At 43.8% G+C, this 17,230-nt stretch overlaps 1 protein-coding gene across 5 annotated transcripts in view; it reads left to right on the forward strand.

The window, feature by feature from the left end:
- The window catches only part of RGS3 (regulator of G protein signaling 3), a 152,929-nt gene that overhangs the window by 9,183 nt on the left and 126,516 nt on the right, over positions 1-17,230 (forward strand). For 2 of the 5 annotated variants that reach the window (XM_063696667.1, XM_031014559.3), the window contains exons 2-3: positions 6,153-6,244; positions 7,928-8,108. In XM_063696667.1, coding sequence (XP_063552737.1) covers positions 8,006-8,108 — 103 coding nt within the window. In that variant the 5' untranslated portion in view covers positions 6,153-6,244; positions 7,928-8,005. Of the gene's footprint in view, positions 1-6,152; positions 6,245-7,927; positions 8,109-9,577; positions 9,814-17,230 lie in introns of those variants that run through there. The other 3 variants (XM_004048491.4, XM_063696668.1, XM_019033924.4) reach the window with 3 other exon arrangements.

Below are 17,230 nucleotides of genomic sequence, written 5' to 3' on the forward strand. Positions count from 1 at the left end.
GGATTACAGGTGTGAGCCACCACACCTGGCCTACTTAACATGTCATTTCTCGGTTGGTTTCTATTGATTTTCTCCTTACTATGGTTCATATTTTTTTCTGCTTCTTTGCCATACGTGTTCACTTTTTATTAGATACCAGATTTAACAAATTTTACCTTTTTGGGTTCTAGATATTTTTATATTCTTACAAGTATTCTTTAGCTTGTTCTGGGATGCAGTTAAGTTACTTAGAAACAGTTTGATCCTAGCTGGGTGCGGTGCATGCCTGTAATCCCAGCACTTTGGGAGGCTGAGGTGGGTGGATCACTTGAGGTCAGGAGTTTGAGACCAGCCTGGCCAACATGGTGAAACCCTGTCTCTACTGAAAATACAAAACTTAGCCAGGTGGGGTGGTGCACACCTGTAGTCCCAGCTACTTAGCAGGCTGAGGCATAAGAATCGCTTGGACCTGGGAGGTGGAGGTTGCAGTGAGCTGAGATCTTGCTACTGCCCTCCAGCCTGGGCGACAGAGCGAGACAGTATCAAAAAAACAAAACAAAACAAAAACCAAAATCAAAAACAGTTTGATCCTTTTGGGTCTTGCTTTTAAACTTTTTTTTTTTTTTTTAGATGGACAAGTACAGCATTTAATCTAGGGTTGATTATTCCCCACAACTGAGGGAAGACCCTTCTGAGTATTCTATCTAATACCTCGTAAGGAATTAGAAGGTCTTTCCACTCTGGTTGATGAGCTTAAGAACTATTCATGGCCCTGTGTGAGCTTTAAAGATTGTTCCCTGTAATTCTTTGGTGGTTCTTTCCCCAGCCTTGGGATACTTTCCTCAAACCCATGAGCTCATTAGCACTTAGCTGAAGTTGTGAGTGGGGACCCTCTGGAGACCTCTGGGGCACTCTCTTTGTGTGACTGTCTCCTCTCTGGTACTCTGCCTTGGAACTCTAGCTGCCTTGGCCTCCTGAACTTCTCAGTTCAGGGATTTGGAGTTGGCCTGAGTTCCCTCTCCGTTTTGGAAAGTCTCTCCTGGGAATAAGCTGGGCTGATCACAGGGCACAGCTTGTCTGTTTTCTGTTTCTCAGGGATCACTGTCCTTCGTTGCCTGATGTACAATATCTTAAAAACTATTGTTTCATATATTTTGTCCAGTCTTTTAGTTGTTTCAGGTGAAGGGAAAATCCAGTTCCTGTTATTCCATCTTGGCTGGAAACAGAAGTCTATATTGTTTTTTAATTTTGAAAAACTGAGGGCCTCTGGAATGTAGGATTATGCCAGGCCAAGTTGCTCATTATCAGGCCAGGAAAAGCAGCTCTTGAAGAGGCTGAAAGGGCTTGCAGCCTAACTGCGAGGGTGCTGAGTCATTCTAGCAGAGACCGGGCACTCTGCTTTTCTGGCTCTTATCAAGTCTTTACCTTTTATCTTTGGACTCAACTTACTAGTTTACATTCCTTTGGTGGTGAAGGTTTGGTCTCTTCCACTTTGAAGCAGTATCTCTCCGCTTACACTTGAAATCTTGAATCTTTTACTTGGTTCTCTTTAGTCCCTGTTTGTGTATTTAGGTCACTAGAGGCTTCTACATCTGGGGCACATTAAAGTTCCTCAGTGGTATTTACAGCAACCAGCATCTGTTTCTGTAGAGAACAATTAACCCAAAGATACTACCTTGTTCTACCTTGAAGATGAATTACAGAGACACTTTTAAAAGGCAAATCCTTCATTTCAAGGGTGAATAAAATACCACTTAACAAAGCATTCCAGCTGGTTAAATTTAGGACATGAAAAAAACCTGACCCAAGAATAGCGTCTGGCTTTGAGTCCAGGGTGTTTTTCCTTTTAGAGTAAATTTGGTACCTTTTCATTCATGTGAAGTTGTTGCCCCCCAGCATTTTATTCTGGGTTGAAAGGTCAACAGGGACTGTCTTGTTGCTAAATCTAATGGGCACTTCTCAGTTATTAAACCTACTGGACCTCTTAACAATATTTGACACTGTTGACTATTATTTCCTTCTTAATACATCCCCTGACTTTTCCTTCCCCTTTCAGGCCTTTCTTCCTCTGCCTGTTTTTTCAGTTGGTACTACTCTTGGTTCTGTCCTGAGCTTTCTCACATTAAACATTCCCTGTGGGCTGTCTTGTGCATGCCCATGGCCTCACAGGGAATTCCTAAATCTATATTTCTAGCCTAAGTATTTTTTGCTGAGCTTCAGACCGTTATGTTCAACTGTTCACTTGACATCTTCACTTGGATGGCACATGGGTCACCCAACCTTAGCAGGCTCACAGTTGAACTCATCCATTCTCCCCTCAGTTCAGCCCTGCCTCTCATGTTCTTCATTTCTGCAAAGGGCACTTCTAAACAATTTCTCAAGCCAGAATTCCTTGCATTCCATCTTCTACTCAATCACCATGGCCTGTTGATTCTATCTCTTTCCATCCCTATTGCCACTTCCCTAGTTTGGTCATTGTCATCTTTTACCTGGATGACCAGAAAAGACTTCTAAGAGCAATTTTTGCTTCCGACCCTCATGTCATGCAAACGCCTCCACCCCTAACCAACTCGTTTTTTTTTTTTTTTCATATTCTAGCCAGAGCAATCTTTCTAAAATGTGAATTAAAGGCTGTTGGGATCTTGCTTAAAATATTTGACAACTGCTCTATGCTCTTAAAATAAAGCCCAATCTCCTTATAATAAAATATGCAGCCCTGTATGATTTATTTTTTTTTTTTTTTGAGACAGAGTTTCGCTTTTGTCTTCCAGACTGGAGTACAATGCAGTGATCTCAGCTCACTGCAACCTCTGCCTCCGGGTTCAAGCCATTCTCCTGCCTCAGCCTCCCGAGTAGCTGGGATTACAGGCATGCGCCACCACACTGGCTAATTTTGTATTTTTAGTAGAGATGGGGTTTCACCATGTTGGCCAGGCTGGTCTCAAACTCCTGAACTCAGGTGATCCATCTATCTCAGCCTCCCAAAGTGCTGGGATTACAGGCGTGAGTCACCGCGCCTGGCCGAGGCCCTGTATGATTTGGCCCCTGTTTACCTTCTTGCATATTACTGATTCCCTCACATTCTAAGTTCCCTGCCACATTTCCCATTGTTCAGTTCCTCAAATGTACAACGCCCCCTCTCACTTTCTGGCCTTTACATGTTTTGTTCTTTCTGCCTGTAACCCTTCCTTCCTCTCCTATACTTGGCTAAATCATGCTGCAGGTGATTTTCTTTGGACAGTCTTCCTTGACCCCCTTTATCATCTTGGTTTGCCTAGCTCCCCAGATTAAGTGAAATGTTATTCTATGCTTCCAGAGGTTGCTGTGTTTCCTCTATTGTAATGCTTACCCAATCTCCCACTTGACTATAAACTCCATCTTTTTCACTGCTATATGTATCCCCAGTGCCCAGTTATAAGGCTCAGCTCCATAGGTGCTTAGCAAACACTTGTTGAATTGAACTTTAATGTGTCAGTAGCCACAGAAGTCTCAGTCCTGCTAGACCGTAGCCTTGCCACTTTGAGCAAGAGGACTGCTGGGAGAGATGGTATTCTATAATGGTTCTCTTGCTGGGAGCTGGATTTTTGTTTCCCCACTGTTTATTTACTAGTTTAGCAACCTGATTCAGTTAACAACTCTACATCTTAGTTGCTTCATATATAAATACAAATGCTTGAACTTTCTGAAAGCAAATGGTGTGGTCAGGTTTTTTTTTCTTTTTCATTTCCTTGGTTACTAGAAAACCCAGGTAGTTTTTGAGGCAATTTCTATAAGACCTTCAAGAAACAGATGATGCCAATGCAATTTTGGCTATTTCAGAACCCAGGAAAAAAATGAAGATTTGTCAGCGCTAGGTAGGAAGCTAGACAGAGACAAAAACCAAATAAGGTTAGAAACAGGAAACTATAGACAAAAGGTCAAAGGTAAAAATCTCTTCGTAGACCAATTTGACTGATGCCTATAGATGTAAAAATACTAATAAAATATTAGCAAATCAAATCCCACAGTGTATGCATGATCAAGTCAGTAGAGACGGGGTTTAACCATGTTGCTCAGGCTGGTCTCAAACTCCTGACCTCAAGCGATCCGCCTGCCTTGGCCTCCCAAAGTCCTGGGATTACAGGCGTGAGCCACTGTGCCTGGCCAAATTCGTTTTTTTAGTTAAAAACATTTTACATTTTTCTGGCCATAGAAAAGTCTTTAACTTTAAAAATTTTCACCCAACCATTTGAAAATGTAAAATGCATCCTTAGCTCACCTGTTGTACAAAAACAGGCAGCCAGCCAGATTTGGTTGGTAGGCCATAGTTTGCCAACCCCTGCACTAATATGTTCACTAAATTTGAACCATTTTTGCATCTCTAGGATAAATACCAACTTGATCATGAATATACTGTTGGATTTGATTTGCTTATATTTTATTAGTATTTTTACATTTATATTCATAAGTCAGATTGGGCTATGTAGAAATTTCAAACTAGCTGTGGGGTATAGATGTATTCTATTTAGCCTTCATAACATTTTAAAACATTTTGAATGAGTTATTAATATTAACAAATTGGGAAATATTACATGGATTATTTAAGATTGCTGGCTTTTCTTTAAAAAAAAGTGACAAAACTGGGAGAATGTTGGCCTAGTTTCGCCACATTTTAATAGATCTGCTCTATTGTATATTTTCTTTCTTTTTTCTTTTTTTGAGACAGAGTCTTGCTCTGTTGTCCATGCTGGAGCACAGTGGCATGATCTTGGCCCACTGCAACCTCTGCCTCCCGGGTTCAAGTGATTCTCATGCCTCAGTCTCCCGAGTAGCTAGGACTACAGGCGCATGCCACCACACCTGACTATCTTTTGTATTTTTAGCAGACATGGGTTTCACCATATTGATCAGGCTGGTCTTGAACTCCTGACCTCAGGTGATCCATCCATCTTGGTCTCCCAAAGTGTTGGGATGACAGGCGTGAGCCACTGCATCCAGCCTCTATTGTATATTTTCTATTTAATTAACTTCTATTCTTACTTTTATCTTTTACCTTTGGTCTGTAGTTTTCTGTTTCTAACCTTACTTGGTTTTTGTCTTTGTCTAGCTTTCTACCTAGCACTGACACATCTTTGTTTTTTCCTATGTTCTGAAATAGTTAAAACTACATTAGCATCATCTGTTTCTGGAAGATCTTATAGAATTAGCCTCTTAAAACTATCTGGATTTTCTATAATTTTGTCGAATAGAGTTTTGGTTTCCTTTTCTATTTTATCTATAGTTAGTGATCTATTAAAAATTTCAAACTTTTTATCAATTTTACTAATTAATACTTTCTAGAAAATCATCCAGTTCCTTTCAGATTTTCAAATTTATACAATAAGGTTGCAGTGGTTTTCTCTTATAATTTAAAATATTAGCCAGCACGGTGGTTCACGCCTATAATCCCAGCGCTGTGGGAGGCCAAGGTGTACGGTTCACTTGAGGTCAGGAGTTCGAAACCATCCTGGCCAACATGGTGAAAACCTGTCTCTACTAAAAATACAAAAATTAGCTAGGTGTGGTGGCGCGTGCCTGTAGTCTCAGCTACTTGGGAGGCTGAGGTATGAGAATCGCTTGAACCTGGGAGTGAGCTGAGATTGTGCCATTGCACTGCAGCCTGGGTGACAGAGCGAGATTCTGTTTCAAAAAAAATAAAAAAAAGGCCGGGCTCAGTGGCTCACACCTGTAGTCCCAGCACTTTGGGAGGCTGAGGTGGGCAGATTACCTGAGGTCAGGAGTTTGAGACCAGCCTGGCTAACATGGTGAAACGACGTTTCTACTAAAAATACAAAAAATTAGCTGGGCATGGTAGTGTACACCTGTAATCTCAGCTACTCGGAAGGCTGAGGCAGGAGAATTGCTTGAACCTTGGGAGGCGGAGGTTGCAGTGAGCAGAGATCGCACCACTGCACTCCAGCCTGGGCAACAAGAGAGAAACTCTCTCAAAAAAAAAAAAAAAAAAATCACCTGTATATCTTGGCTTTCTCTTCCCTAAACTTGCTTATTTCTGGTTTTCTGTATACATTTTGCCAGAGGTCTATTTTACTGAACTTTTCAGAGACAAGGCTTTGGTCTTATTGTTGAAGTCTATTTTTTTTGAGGATAAATTTCACCTTTAACCTTATTTCCTTTTAAAATTTTCTTCTGGCCAGGCGCAGTGGCTCATGCCTGTAATCCCAGCACTTTGGGAGGCTGAGATGGGCGGATCACAAGGTCAGGAGATCGAGACCATCCTGGCTAACAGGTAAAACCCCGTCTCTACTAAAAATACAAAAAATTAGCCGGGCATGTTGGCGGGTGCCTGTAGTCCCAGCTACTCGGCGGGTGCTGAGGCAGGAGAATGGCGTGAACCCAGGAGGTGGAGCTTTCAGTGAGCTGAGATTGCACCACTGCACTCCAGCCTGAGTGACAGAGTGAGACTCCATCTCCAAAAAGAAAAAAATTTTTTTTTCTTCTGAATTAGCTTATTACTCTTCTAACTTTTTGAAATGAATTTTTGGTTAAAACACTTTAAATCTTTGTTATTTTCTAAATAAATTATCCCCTTGAACTTTCTACTCTAATTCCATCGATCTGTCTTTTCTTTTTAGTTTTATATTATTTAACACCATTTAACATCTGGTAGTACAAGTTCCCTTTATTATTATTTTTCTAAGTTTTCTTGGTTATTATTGGGCTAGATGATATCTTAAAGTCACTAAGATTCTTTGAGAGTTATTGTGAAAATGCACCCAAATAAATCCATTTAGTCCCTTCTTTTAAAACTCAAGTATTCCTTATTCTTCCAGATACAGTCAGTCTTTAAAAAAATGCCTAAAATCATTGCTTGATACTTTATTAAGTGCTTCAAATCAATCTGTATATATGAATATGGTATATATGTAGTGTATGTGTTTTGTGTGCATGTGTCTGTGTGATGTGTGCTTATATATATGCATAGGATGCATATATAATGTGTGGGGTGTGTTTGTATATGTATGTGAGGTGTGTATGTAGTGTGTTTATGTATGTGTATATGTGCATATGATGTGACTGTGTGTGTACATGGGATATGTTAAGGTATGTGTATGTATGTGTGCAGAGTGTATGATTGTTATCGTGTGTGGTATGATAATGTATGTGTGGAGTGTGTGTGGACATGTGTGAGGTGGAAGAGCCCCAGGGGGTGCTAGAATGCTCAGGACATGTGAGAAAGCCAGGCTTGGTCAAACTCTCCTGCCTTCTTGGGGAAAGCAGGGCCATGATCATGAGCCTTTCTGGATGTTGCTTGTGGACAGCAGTGTGGGTTAATAGGGCCAGTCTTTCCTGAAGTGCCCTGCCCAAGCTCCCACTCACCTCTCTCCTCCATCTCTTGAGGAAAGGGTGACTGACCTGTCCTTTTAGGAAAAGGAAGCTTCCAGCACGCTACTGAGTAAAGGAGCCTTACTGGTGGTGGTGAAGGTGATACCATCAGAGGGGCCAGCTCAGGATCAGGCTGGCCTTGCAATCTTCCAACTGAATATGTTAGCTGCAGAGTGGGGCAGGAGTCAGGAGGGGACCTACAAAGCAGTAGAATCTTTGTTCCCATTACCGGGTGTAAGTGCCCAGTGTGGGCCTCGGTCTTTTCTCTCCTAGGTCACATTCAGACAGCACACCTTTGCCCAGTTTTCCTTCTGGATCTCACTGTCCTGAGTGTTGTACCTGCAGGTTGCTCACAGCCTCTGGAGCCCAAGATAGTCTCCCCTTTGGGAGGAGGCTCTACAGTGGTCCCTGGCAAAGTTGTGAAGAGGTGACTATCATCTCAGGCACATCACCTTCGCTTTTCCTGTGGGCCTTCCTTTGCTGTTTCCTGAACACCATGCTTTCTAGTTCCTCCTGGGAGTGAACACACCTTGCATGGGGCATCTTCAGGCCATGGCTAACTCATGCTCCCATCTTGCTCCTGCAGGTCGGCCACGTCTCTGTGCTCAGTGTCCTGTCTACATCCTGTGGCTTGAGCCTGAGCTTGCCCATATTCCCTGGCTGGATGGAGTGGCTAAGCCCTGATATCGCTCTGCCCAGAAGAGATGAGTGGACTCAAACTTCTCCAGCCAGGAAGAGGATCACGCATGCCAAAGTCCAGGGTGCAGGTAAGTCCATCTGTCACTGGCTTGAGGCTAGGAGAGTGGACCTGCTCTTGTTAAAGGCAGTGTTCACCGTGTGTGTGTAACCGGGGTTGGAGGGGGAGAGCGGGGTGGGGGGGGGGTGCAGTAAAGAGCAGGGCAGGACTTCACGAAGTGCCAGGATTCAAACAATCCTACGGCATTTATGTGCCTTATCACCAGTTTGCTGATTCAGGGCTCCTTCTGCAGTTTCTGCTCCTCGCTGGTGGCCACCTGACCCTGTGGCGTTTGCTCCTTCCACCTGCTATTGGCCATGGGGCAGATGTGGAGGCCAAGGAAGAATAGGACAATGGCGTTTGGGGCAGACAGGCCTGGGTTCAAATTTCAGCTCTGCCTATTCCTAGCTCTGCAAACCTTGGGCATGTCACCTGTCTTCTCTGCCTGAGGTTCAGATTTCTTCCTGGTAAATTGGGGCTAATACTTATTAGACTTACCGTGAAGATTAACTGAGATGATGTGTGTAAATTGCCCAGCTCAGCTCAGCCTCTGGCATCTGGTACTCAACACATAACTCTTCTCTCCACTTTCTGTCTTGCATCTCCCCATCTTGTTTTTGAGTGGATCACTGAACCACAAATATCCACTTGGCGATGAAGTCTGGGGAACAGGGACAAATACCAACACTTCCCATTTTTAGATTTACACGAGACTAACAGCTTTCCTTCCCACAGTGGCAACAGAGATTTGCAGAGCAGATGTCTTGGTGTGAAACTGCTATGAGGAGGTGTCCTGTAAATGTTTGCTGACAAAGCAGCAAAGCAGGGTTTGACCTTCCAGCTCTGCCTCCCCGCACCAGGCTGGGGGATTCACCCACCCCACTCCGTTTCCTGTGCGTTCCTCTTTCTCAGAGGCTGTGGGCCTGTCCTGCTGTCCGATGGCATCAGGCTCTGGGACGGGGGGCCATCAGGTTGGTTGGAGCAAGCTTCTCCCATCCGGACCTGTGTCAGGCAGCACTTGTTCAAGAGGAGGCTCAAGAGAGTGATCCAGGACGCAGGGTTTGGGAAGAGGATGCAGCTTGGTGGGGGGCGACCTGTCCAAGCGCAGAGAACACTTTTCCAAACCTCACTGCCCTGGGCCATCGGGTGCTCCTTTGCCTTTGCTTGGATCTAATGATTATAGGCCTGAGCTTCAAAGCAGGTTATAAACCCGACTAATTGCTGGTCTAGGAGAGCTGGACGAGGAGGCCAAGCCTGCCCAGAGTGGGCACCCCGGACTGGGGCTTCTCGTGGGACTGGCATTTCCAACCCGGAGCGCGGTGCTGGGGCCGGGATCCCCGGGGTGGCCGCACCGTCCTGCTGGCTCCTTGGGTGGCTGCCGTCGCTGCTCAGCGCGAGTCGGCGGCGCCGCCTCCCCCACCCCGGCCCAGCTCTGCTCCGGCAGGTGGAACTCTCCCCATTCAAACCCGCGCGGGCCAATCAGGGCCGGGCGCGTCCGGGCCGTTCCAACGCGCGGGGCAGCCCTACCTCCCGCTCGCGCTCCTCCGGCCCTGGAGACTCCGGTGCAGGGGGCGGTGAGCCTGCTGCCTCGGTTACTGGGGAGCAACACAGCCGCCTCGGGTTGCAGACGCTCTTGTCCGGGTCGCAGTGGGACGCCATGGAGCGCTCCCTGCACCGCGTCTCCCTCGGGAGCCGGCGTGCCCACCCGGACTTGTCCTTCTACCTCACCACCTTTGGTAAGTGCCCGCTGGGGCTGGCGGCAGGGGCTGCTTCACCCTGCTCCCAGCGCCCAGAAACGCAGCCCCTCGTGGTGACAGGGGAGGCTGGGAGCAGGTGCTCTTTCTATCTAGGGGCACCTTCTCTGGCTTCTTTCTCCTGTGACTGCCCAGGAGGGGCTCAGGGCACAGGCTCAGTCCAAGCAAGCTGCTGGACACCACCTGCTGCCCGGCCGTGAGTGCCAACTGCGGTTGGTTCTGCCTCACTTGGCTGGAATAATCACGCTCTGGTTAATCTTTCAGAGACCTGGGTTGTCACCACTGAGTTTCTCATTAGCAAGCAGCTCAGGTTAAATCAAGGTCTTGTTATAGCAACTGGAGATCTCATTCACCCACTTTCCTTTGGCTCAGGGAGCGGACAGGTGCTGGGCCCTTTGGCCCTGCTGCCTTGTGGGGAGGCTGCAATTTGACTTTGTTGGGTATCTGAGCCACAGTGGAGATGGGAGAATTCTCTCCTCCAAGAAAGAACAATCCCTTAGGAGGGTCCCAGGGCTGCCTCAGGGTTTGAGGTGGAAAGAAGTGAACAGTAGGCTTCACTCCCAAGCCCCTAGGTAGCAGACTGAGTTCCCCCAAATAACAGCTGGGCGGCAGCTGCCCAAAGGCCTGAGCAAACCTGGCCTTCCTGGTAGCCATAGTAAAGGTAACAACCCTACCCTAGAGGGTAACCCTTCATTTCCTCACTGGTCCTGCAACTCTCTGTGGAGAGGGGTTATTTTTCCTCTGTGAAGACCTGAAACCAAGAGATCTTCCATGAGCCAGTGGCAGAGTTCGTAGCTGAGCTCAAGCTTTCCAGAGATGACCTGTCCAGCGCATTTTTGTTTGAACTTGCGTACAATCTCCTTCTAAAGGTTGGGGCTGTTACTGAAACATTACTGGACATTGCCCAGCTTTCAAAGACAGAGTGCCCAAGGAGTTTGGTGCCTCCCTGGGGTTCCTGGCTCTTCTGTTTTCAGGCTTACTCCTGCTCAACATATTTGGTTTTCCACAACCTGCTTTTTTTCCTTAGGGGTAGAGGGAATGATGGAAGAGCAGTGGCTTGGCCTCTGAAATTGCCTGATGTCTGGCAGCAGGAATTCACTGGTCTAGTTGGTGGACGATAAAGGGCAATTAACTAGCCATCATTTGTTGAGAACTTACCATTGCCATTCCTTATGCCATTCGTTATGCCTGCATTATCTCACTTAATGCCCCAGCCTAGGAGGCAATTCCTGCTAACCCCACTGGGATGCAGGGCTCTGTGAGACAAGGGTGGTTTCCAGGATGATCTGTATTGGCTGGGGTAGGAGTGGTCAGGAAAGGGTGTCAGGGAGCTGTGAGGCCCTCTTACCTTAGCTGTGACCTGATTAAAAAGTAAAAATATGTTTGCTTTTTTCCTCCTTATTATCATGGTTACATGTGTTTACTGCTGAAAACTTAGTGAAAAGAAGAAAGTGAAAATCACTTGTAATCTGACTTCCCAGGGAGACCACTGTTAACTTTCTGATTTATATCCTCCCAGGCTTATTTCCACACCTATTTCTGTGTGTGTGTGTGTGTGTGCATGTGTGTATTTAGGGGGCAAATTTCAACACAATTGAGATCAAGTTTGTATGGACAATTTTGTAATGCATATGGTTTCCTTAGTGGCCTGATGTGAATATTTCCTTGCATTGGTCCATATTCTTCTATTAGATTAATCTGCTTGACAGATCTGGGAAGCTGGGGAGGGTTCAGGCCCAGCAGGGAGTGGATCTTCCTGCCCAGCCATGGCCTCAGGGCTGAGTCTGATGGGTATCAGGGAAGGCTGCTGCTTGAACAAGTGACTGTGACCTGAGTGTGCAGGAGGCAGACAGGAGCCTGGGTGGGGTGGGAAGCCACCTGCTCTTATTCGTGAAGGCTCCTCTCACATCTCTCTGAGGATGCTTTTGAGAGCATTTGAGAAATTCTCTCCTGTTTCCTGCACTGGCTCTGTTTCCCTGGGTGCCATTTGTCGTGGTGCACCTCTTTCAGGCTGCTGATTTTCTTTATCCACTGTGATCTTCGCTGATCTGCTTATGAGCAAAGATTCCTATCAGTGGTTTCCAAACCCAGCCAAATATCAGAAGCATGTGGGGAGCCTGTTAAAAATACACAGATTCCTAGAATCTTCTTCTGGAGACTCTAGTTTAATAGGTCTGGGGTGGAGCCTGAGAATATGAACACTTAAGAAGCCATAGAGTGTTCAGACTGTCATCCAGGTTTGGAAGCTATGGATTCAGAGTCAGTTTTGGTAGCAATCGGGACCACTTTTACTGTGAAGGTTTTGGCTAAGTTTTTCTCAGTTCACTGGCCTTTCCTTAGCATAGTAGGTAGCCCCTGGCCTTCTGCTGTGAGCTTTGCCTTGGTAGAACCAGATGAAGATGTTGCTTAGCTGGTAGTTTCCTGAGCACAGACATGTAAAGGGAGCATAATCATCTATGGAAATATAAAGAGACAAAACTGTTTTGATGAGAATTCCCTTCGGGGAGAGTACTGCATGATATATGTATTTGTGTGTACACATGAACACAACCCCTTGTACCCCAAAAGGAGTATGTTCAAGTGACATTAATTGAAGGACACTGCGTTCTGAGGAGGTGGCCTTACTTCAGGGGAAGGGAGTAGGCAAGCTGAGGCTAGGACCCAACTACTCTAGAGGGATTTTTTTTCTTTATTGTGAAAAATGATGTAATTTGAAGTCATTATAGGTATACATAATATTTTTCTCCAGGATTATATATTTTATTTTGATTAGGATATTTGCTGATTTTTCTTGTAACAGCTTTATTGAGATATAATTCAGATATATACAATTCACTCATTTAAACCATACAATTCAATGGTTTTTAGTATATTCACAGAGATGTGTAACTATTGTCACAATTTCAGAACGTTTTCATTCCCTCAAAAAGAGACATTATGCTCTTTAGCTTGTACCGTCCTCCCTTGTCCTGAGCCCAAAGCAATTGCTAATCTATTCTCTCCCTCTGTAGATTTGCCTGTTCTGGACATTTCATATAAATGGAATCGTATTTTTTTTTTATGACTGACTTCTTTCACTTAGCATAATGTTTTCAAGTTTAATCCATATTGTAGCAGATATCATACTCCATTCATTTTTATGGCTAAGTAGTATTCATTGTATGGCTATACCACATTTTAAAAATTTATTCATCTGGTGATGAATATTTTGGTTGTTTCTCCCTTTTGACTATTATGAATAATACTGCCATGAACATTTGTGAACAAGTTTTTGTGTGGACAAATGTTTTCATTTCTCTTCATATACACACAGTATATACCTAGGAGTAGATTTGCTGAGTCCTATGGTAACTCTGTGTTTAACTATTTAGGGAACTACCAAACTCTTTTCCAAAGTAGGTGTATCATTTTATGTTCCCATCAGCTGTGTATGTGGGTTTTGGTTTTTCCACATTCCTTGCCAACACTTGTTATTATCTGACTTTTTAATTCTAGCTATCCTAGTGGGTGTGAATTGATATTCACTATAGTTTCAATTTGCATTTTCCTGATGACCCGTGATGTTGAACATTTTTTCATGTGCTCATTATTTATATATCTTCTTTGGAGAAGAATGTATTCAGATCTTTTGTTCATTTTAAAATTGGGCTTTTTGTCTTGTTATTATTGAGTTGTAAGATTTCTTTATATATTCTAGATGCAAGCTCCTTAACCGATATATGATTTGCAAATATTTTCTCTCTATCTGTGGGTTTTTTTCACTTTCTTGATAGTGTTCATTGAATCCCAAACTTTTTTTGGGGATGGGGTCTTGTTTTGTTGCCCAGGCTGGAGTTCAGTGGCATGATCATGGCTCCTCTTTGACCATGCAGCCTCAACCTCCTGTGCTTAAGCGATCCTCCCACTTCAGCCTCCTGAGTAGCTGGTACTACAGACGTGCACCACCATGCCTGGCTAATTTTTCTTATGTAAAAAAGCTTTTTGTAGAGATAAGGTTTCCCTATGTTGCCCAAGCTAGTCTTGAACTCATGGACTCAAGCGATCTCCTGCCTTGGCCTCCCAAAGTGCTAGGATTATAGGCATGAACCACTGTGTCCAGCCAGAACCCCAAACATTTTTAATTTTGATGAAGTTCAATTTACTTTATCTTTTGTTACTTGTACTTTGTGTTATATCTCAGAATTCACTGCCAAATCTAAGGTTCTGTCAGTTACCAAGAGATTTACCTGTATGTTTTCTTCTAAGAGTTTTATAGTTTTCGCTCTTATATTTAGGTCTTTGATCCACTTTGAGTTAATTTTTGTGTATGGTATGAGGTAAGAGTTCATCTTCATTGTTTTGTGTGGCTATCCAGTTGTCCCAGTACCATTTGTTGAAAATACCATTATTTCTCTATTGGATGATCTTGGTACCTTTATTGAAAATCAATTGCCCATAAACCCACGGCTTATTTCTAGGCTCTCAATTCTATTCCATTGATCTATCTGCCTATTATCATTCCAGTATCATACTGTCTTGATTACTGTTGCTTTGTAGTACATTTTGAAATCAGGTTGTGTAAATCCTCCAATTTTGTTCTTCTCTTTCAAGATCATTTTGGCTGTCCTGGGTCCCTTGAATTTCCATATGAATTTTAGGCATAATATTTTATATAGAAAATAAAAAAACTCAAGTTCACAAAAATTTTGGATAGATAGTTTTAAAATATCATCTTGAAGGGATACCAACTTATTAGTTTGACTGATGAAGCAAATTATTAATTTACCTGGGGTCTCTGAACCAAATTTTAACTTGCTTGGGATCTCTAGTCACCTGGATATGGTGAGTGGTCAGGAGAGAGAACAGGTTGCCTTTTCTGCAGGGTATCTGGGTCTGGAGATGGTGGGCAAGCTGGACATGTTCTGAGGTCTGCAGGTGGCTGTGGACATTGGGTGACACAATGCACCTCTCTTTAGAAATGGCAGCCCCCTATGAACCTACAAAATGAAAGCTGTCGGGAGCAGCTCTAAATATAGGCTCTAGAGGACTGCCTGGAGTCACTGATTTGCCAGAGGGAAGTTGGGAAGATGTGGTTCTGGAGGCAGAGTAGACTTAGGAGTGTCATTGATTTGCTCAGCATTTTTTTTTTTTTTTTTTTTTTTTGCCTCGTGTTTGTTGTGTTGGTACGATGTTAGCTGGGGCCTATTTCACTCCTTTCTCTGCCTCTCTTTAGAAGCCATGGAGATAAATAATTCATTTTCTGTAGTGAGAGTGAAGCTTGGGAACAGATGTCAGCCAGCTGCGTGGTGTGTTGGGCAGTGCACGGTCAGGCCGTGAACTGGAGGCCTTCAATGTGTGCCTGCCAGCTGCCCCTGGCTGGCACGTGTTTCCAGTCCCGCTGCTCTGAGCCTGGGAGATTGCCTGGCATGGTTGGGGAAACCTATCCAACTGTTTCTCAGGAGCTCATAATTTGCTGGTCATACTCCTCAGCATTTATTGGCTTTTCTGTCATTCAGAGTCCAACTGCTCGGGAGCTTTCAGAAATTCCTCAAAGTTTCTGGCCCATAGATAGCCCTTTGTCCTCTTTTCCCATTCTGCTTTGTGTGTTCTTCTTAAACATTTAAAAAAGTTTGAAATATTATACAGACAGACAGACATAAAAGTGTCCCCCCAATAATGTGCAATCCAGTGACTTATCACAAAAAAAAAACCTTTGTAACTTTCACCAGAGTCAAAAATTGAACATTTCTAGTATTTAGAAGACTCATGTTGATAATGCAGTTTTTTTCTTTATCATTTACTTCAAAATATTTTCTAATTTTCATTGTCATTTCTTTTTCAATCCTTGGGTTAGTTAGAAGTATATTTCTAAATTTCTAAATGTTGGGGATTTTCTGGTAATATTTTTATATTTACTTTGCATTTTAGTCAGAGAATATACTCTCCATCCTTTTAATTCCTTGAAATTAATCAAAATTTACTTGATGGCTCAGCATATAGTTGTTTTTTTTTTTTTTTTGTCGTTGTTGTTTTGAGACTGAGTCTCACTCTGTCACCAGGCTGGAGTGCAGTGGCGCAATGTAACCTCACTGCAGCCTCCCCTTCCTGGATTCAAGCAATTCTCCTGGCTCAGTCTCCCATGTAGCTGGGATTACAGGCACCCACCACCATGCCTGGCTAATTTTTGTATTTTTAGTAGAGATGGGGTTTTACCATGTTGGCCACACTGGTCTCGAACTCCTGACCTCAGGTGATCCACCTGCCTTGGCCTCCCAAAGAGAGTCAATTTTTATAAATGTTCTTTGTGTACTTGAAAATGATTCTGCAGCAGTTGGGTGCAGTGTTCTTTGTGTATGTCGAGTTTAGGTCAAGTTTGCTCTTTATATTGTTCAAATATTCCGTATCCTTGTTGATTTTTCCTGTTTTCTCTGTCAGTTACTAAGAGAGGTGTATTAGAATTCCCACTGTGATTGTAAATTTGTCTATTTCCCATTGCAGTTCTGTCAGTTTTTCCTTTACATATGTTGAAGCTATGTTAACAACATACAGATTTAGAATTATTATCTTTCTGGTGAGCTGAAATTTTTATTATGAAGTCTATTATTGTTATGAAGTCTTCTTTATTTCTAGTAGGGATAAAGTCTACTTTTCCTGATATTAACATAGCTACCCATGCTTCTTTCAGTTAATATTTGCCTGACTTATCTTTTTCCATCCTTTTTCTTTCAACCTTTTTGGATCTACATTGTAGGTGTGCTGTGTCTGCTGCAAAAAACAGGCACATGGCTGGGAGTGGTGAGTGGCCCATGCTTATAATCCCAGCACTTTGGGAGGCCAAGGCAGGAGGATAGCTCTAGCCCAGAAGTTCTAGACCAGCGTGGGTAACATAGTGAGAGCTCATCTCTACAAAAAATAAAAAAATTAGCTGGGCATGATGGTGTGCACCTGTGGTCCTAGCTACTTGGGAGGCTGAGGAAGGAGGATCACTTGAGCCTAGGAGGTCAAGACTACAGTGAGCTGTGATTGTGATACTGTACCCTAGCCTGGGTGTCAGAGTGAGACCCTGACTCAAAACAAACAACAAACAAACAAACAGTATAGGCAGAGAGTTGTTGTTATTATTATTATTTTCTTCTCAATGCAGACCTAGGATGATATTTTCCTTCAAAAAATCTTTGTTCGTTTGTCAGGTGCCTAGGGTCACTGGGTTAGTCTTAATTCAGTGTTGGGACTGAGAGTACTTGAAATCGAGCTGTAGTCCCTGGAGTAGCTGTGTCTGATTACAGTTCACCCTATTCCTATGGAGCAACCCTTCAGGGTCCCTATGCAAAAGGTGGGGCTCAGAAGAACCCTGCTTCTCGGTGGGCCCTGGTCCCTAGTTCCTATTCCTCTAGCCCTGAGAAGCAGGCAGAAACTCACT

Source organism: Gorilla gorilla, chromosome 13 (assembly GCF_029281585.2).
Source record: "Gorilla gorilla gorilla isolate KB3781 chromosome 13, NHGRI_mGorGor1-v2.1_pri, whole genome shotgun sequence".
Lineage (NCBI taxonomy): Eukaryota > Metazoa > Chordata > Mammalia > Primates > Hominidae > Gorilla > Gorilla gorilla.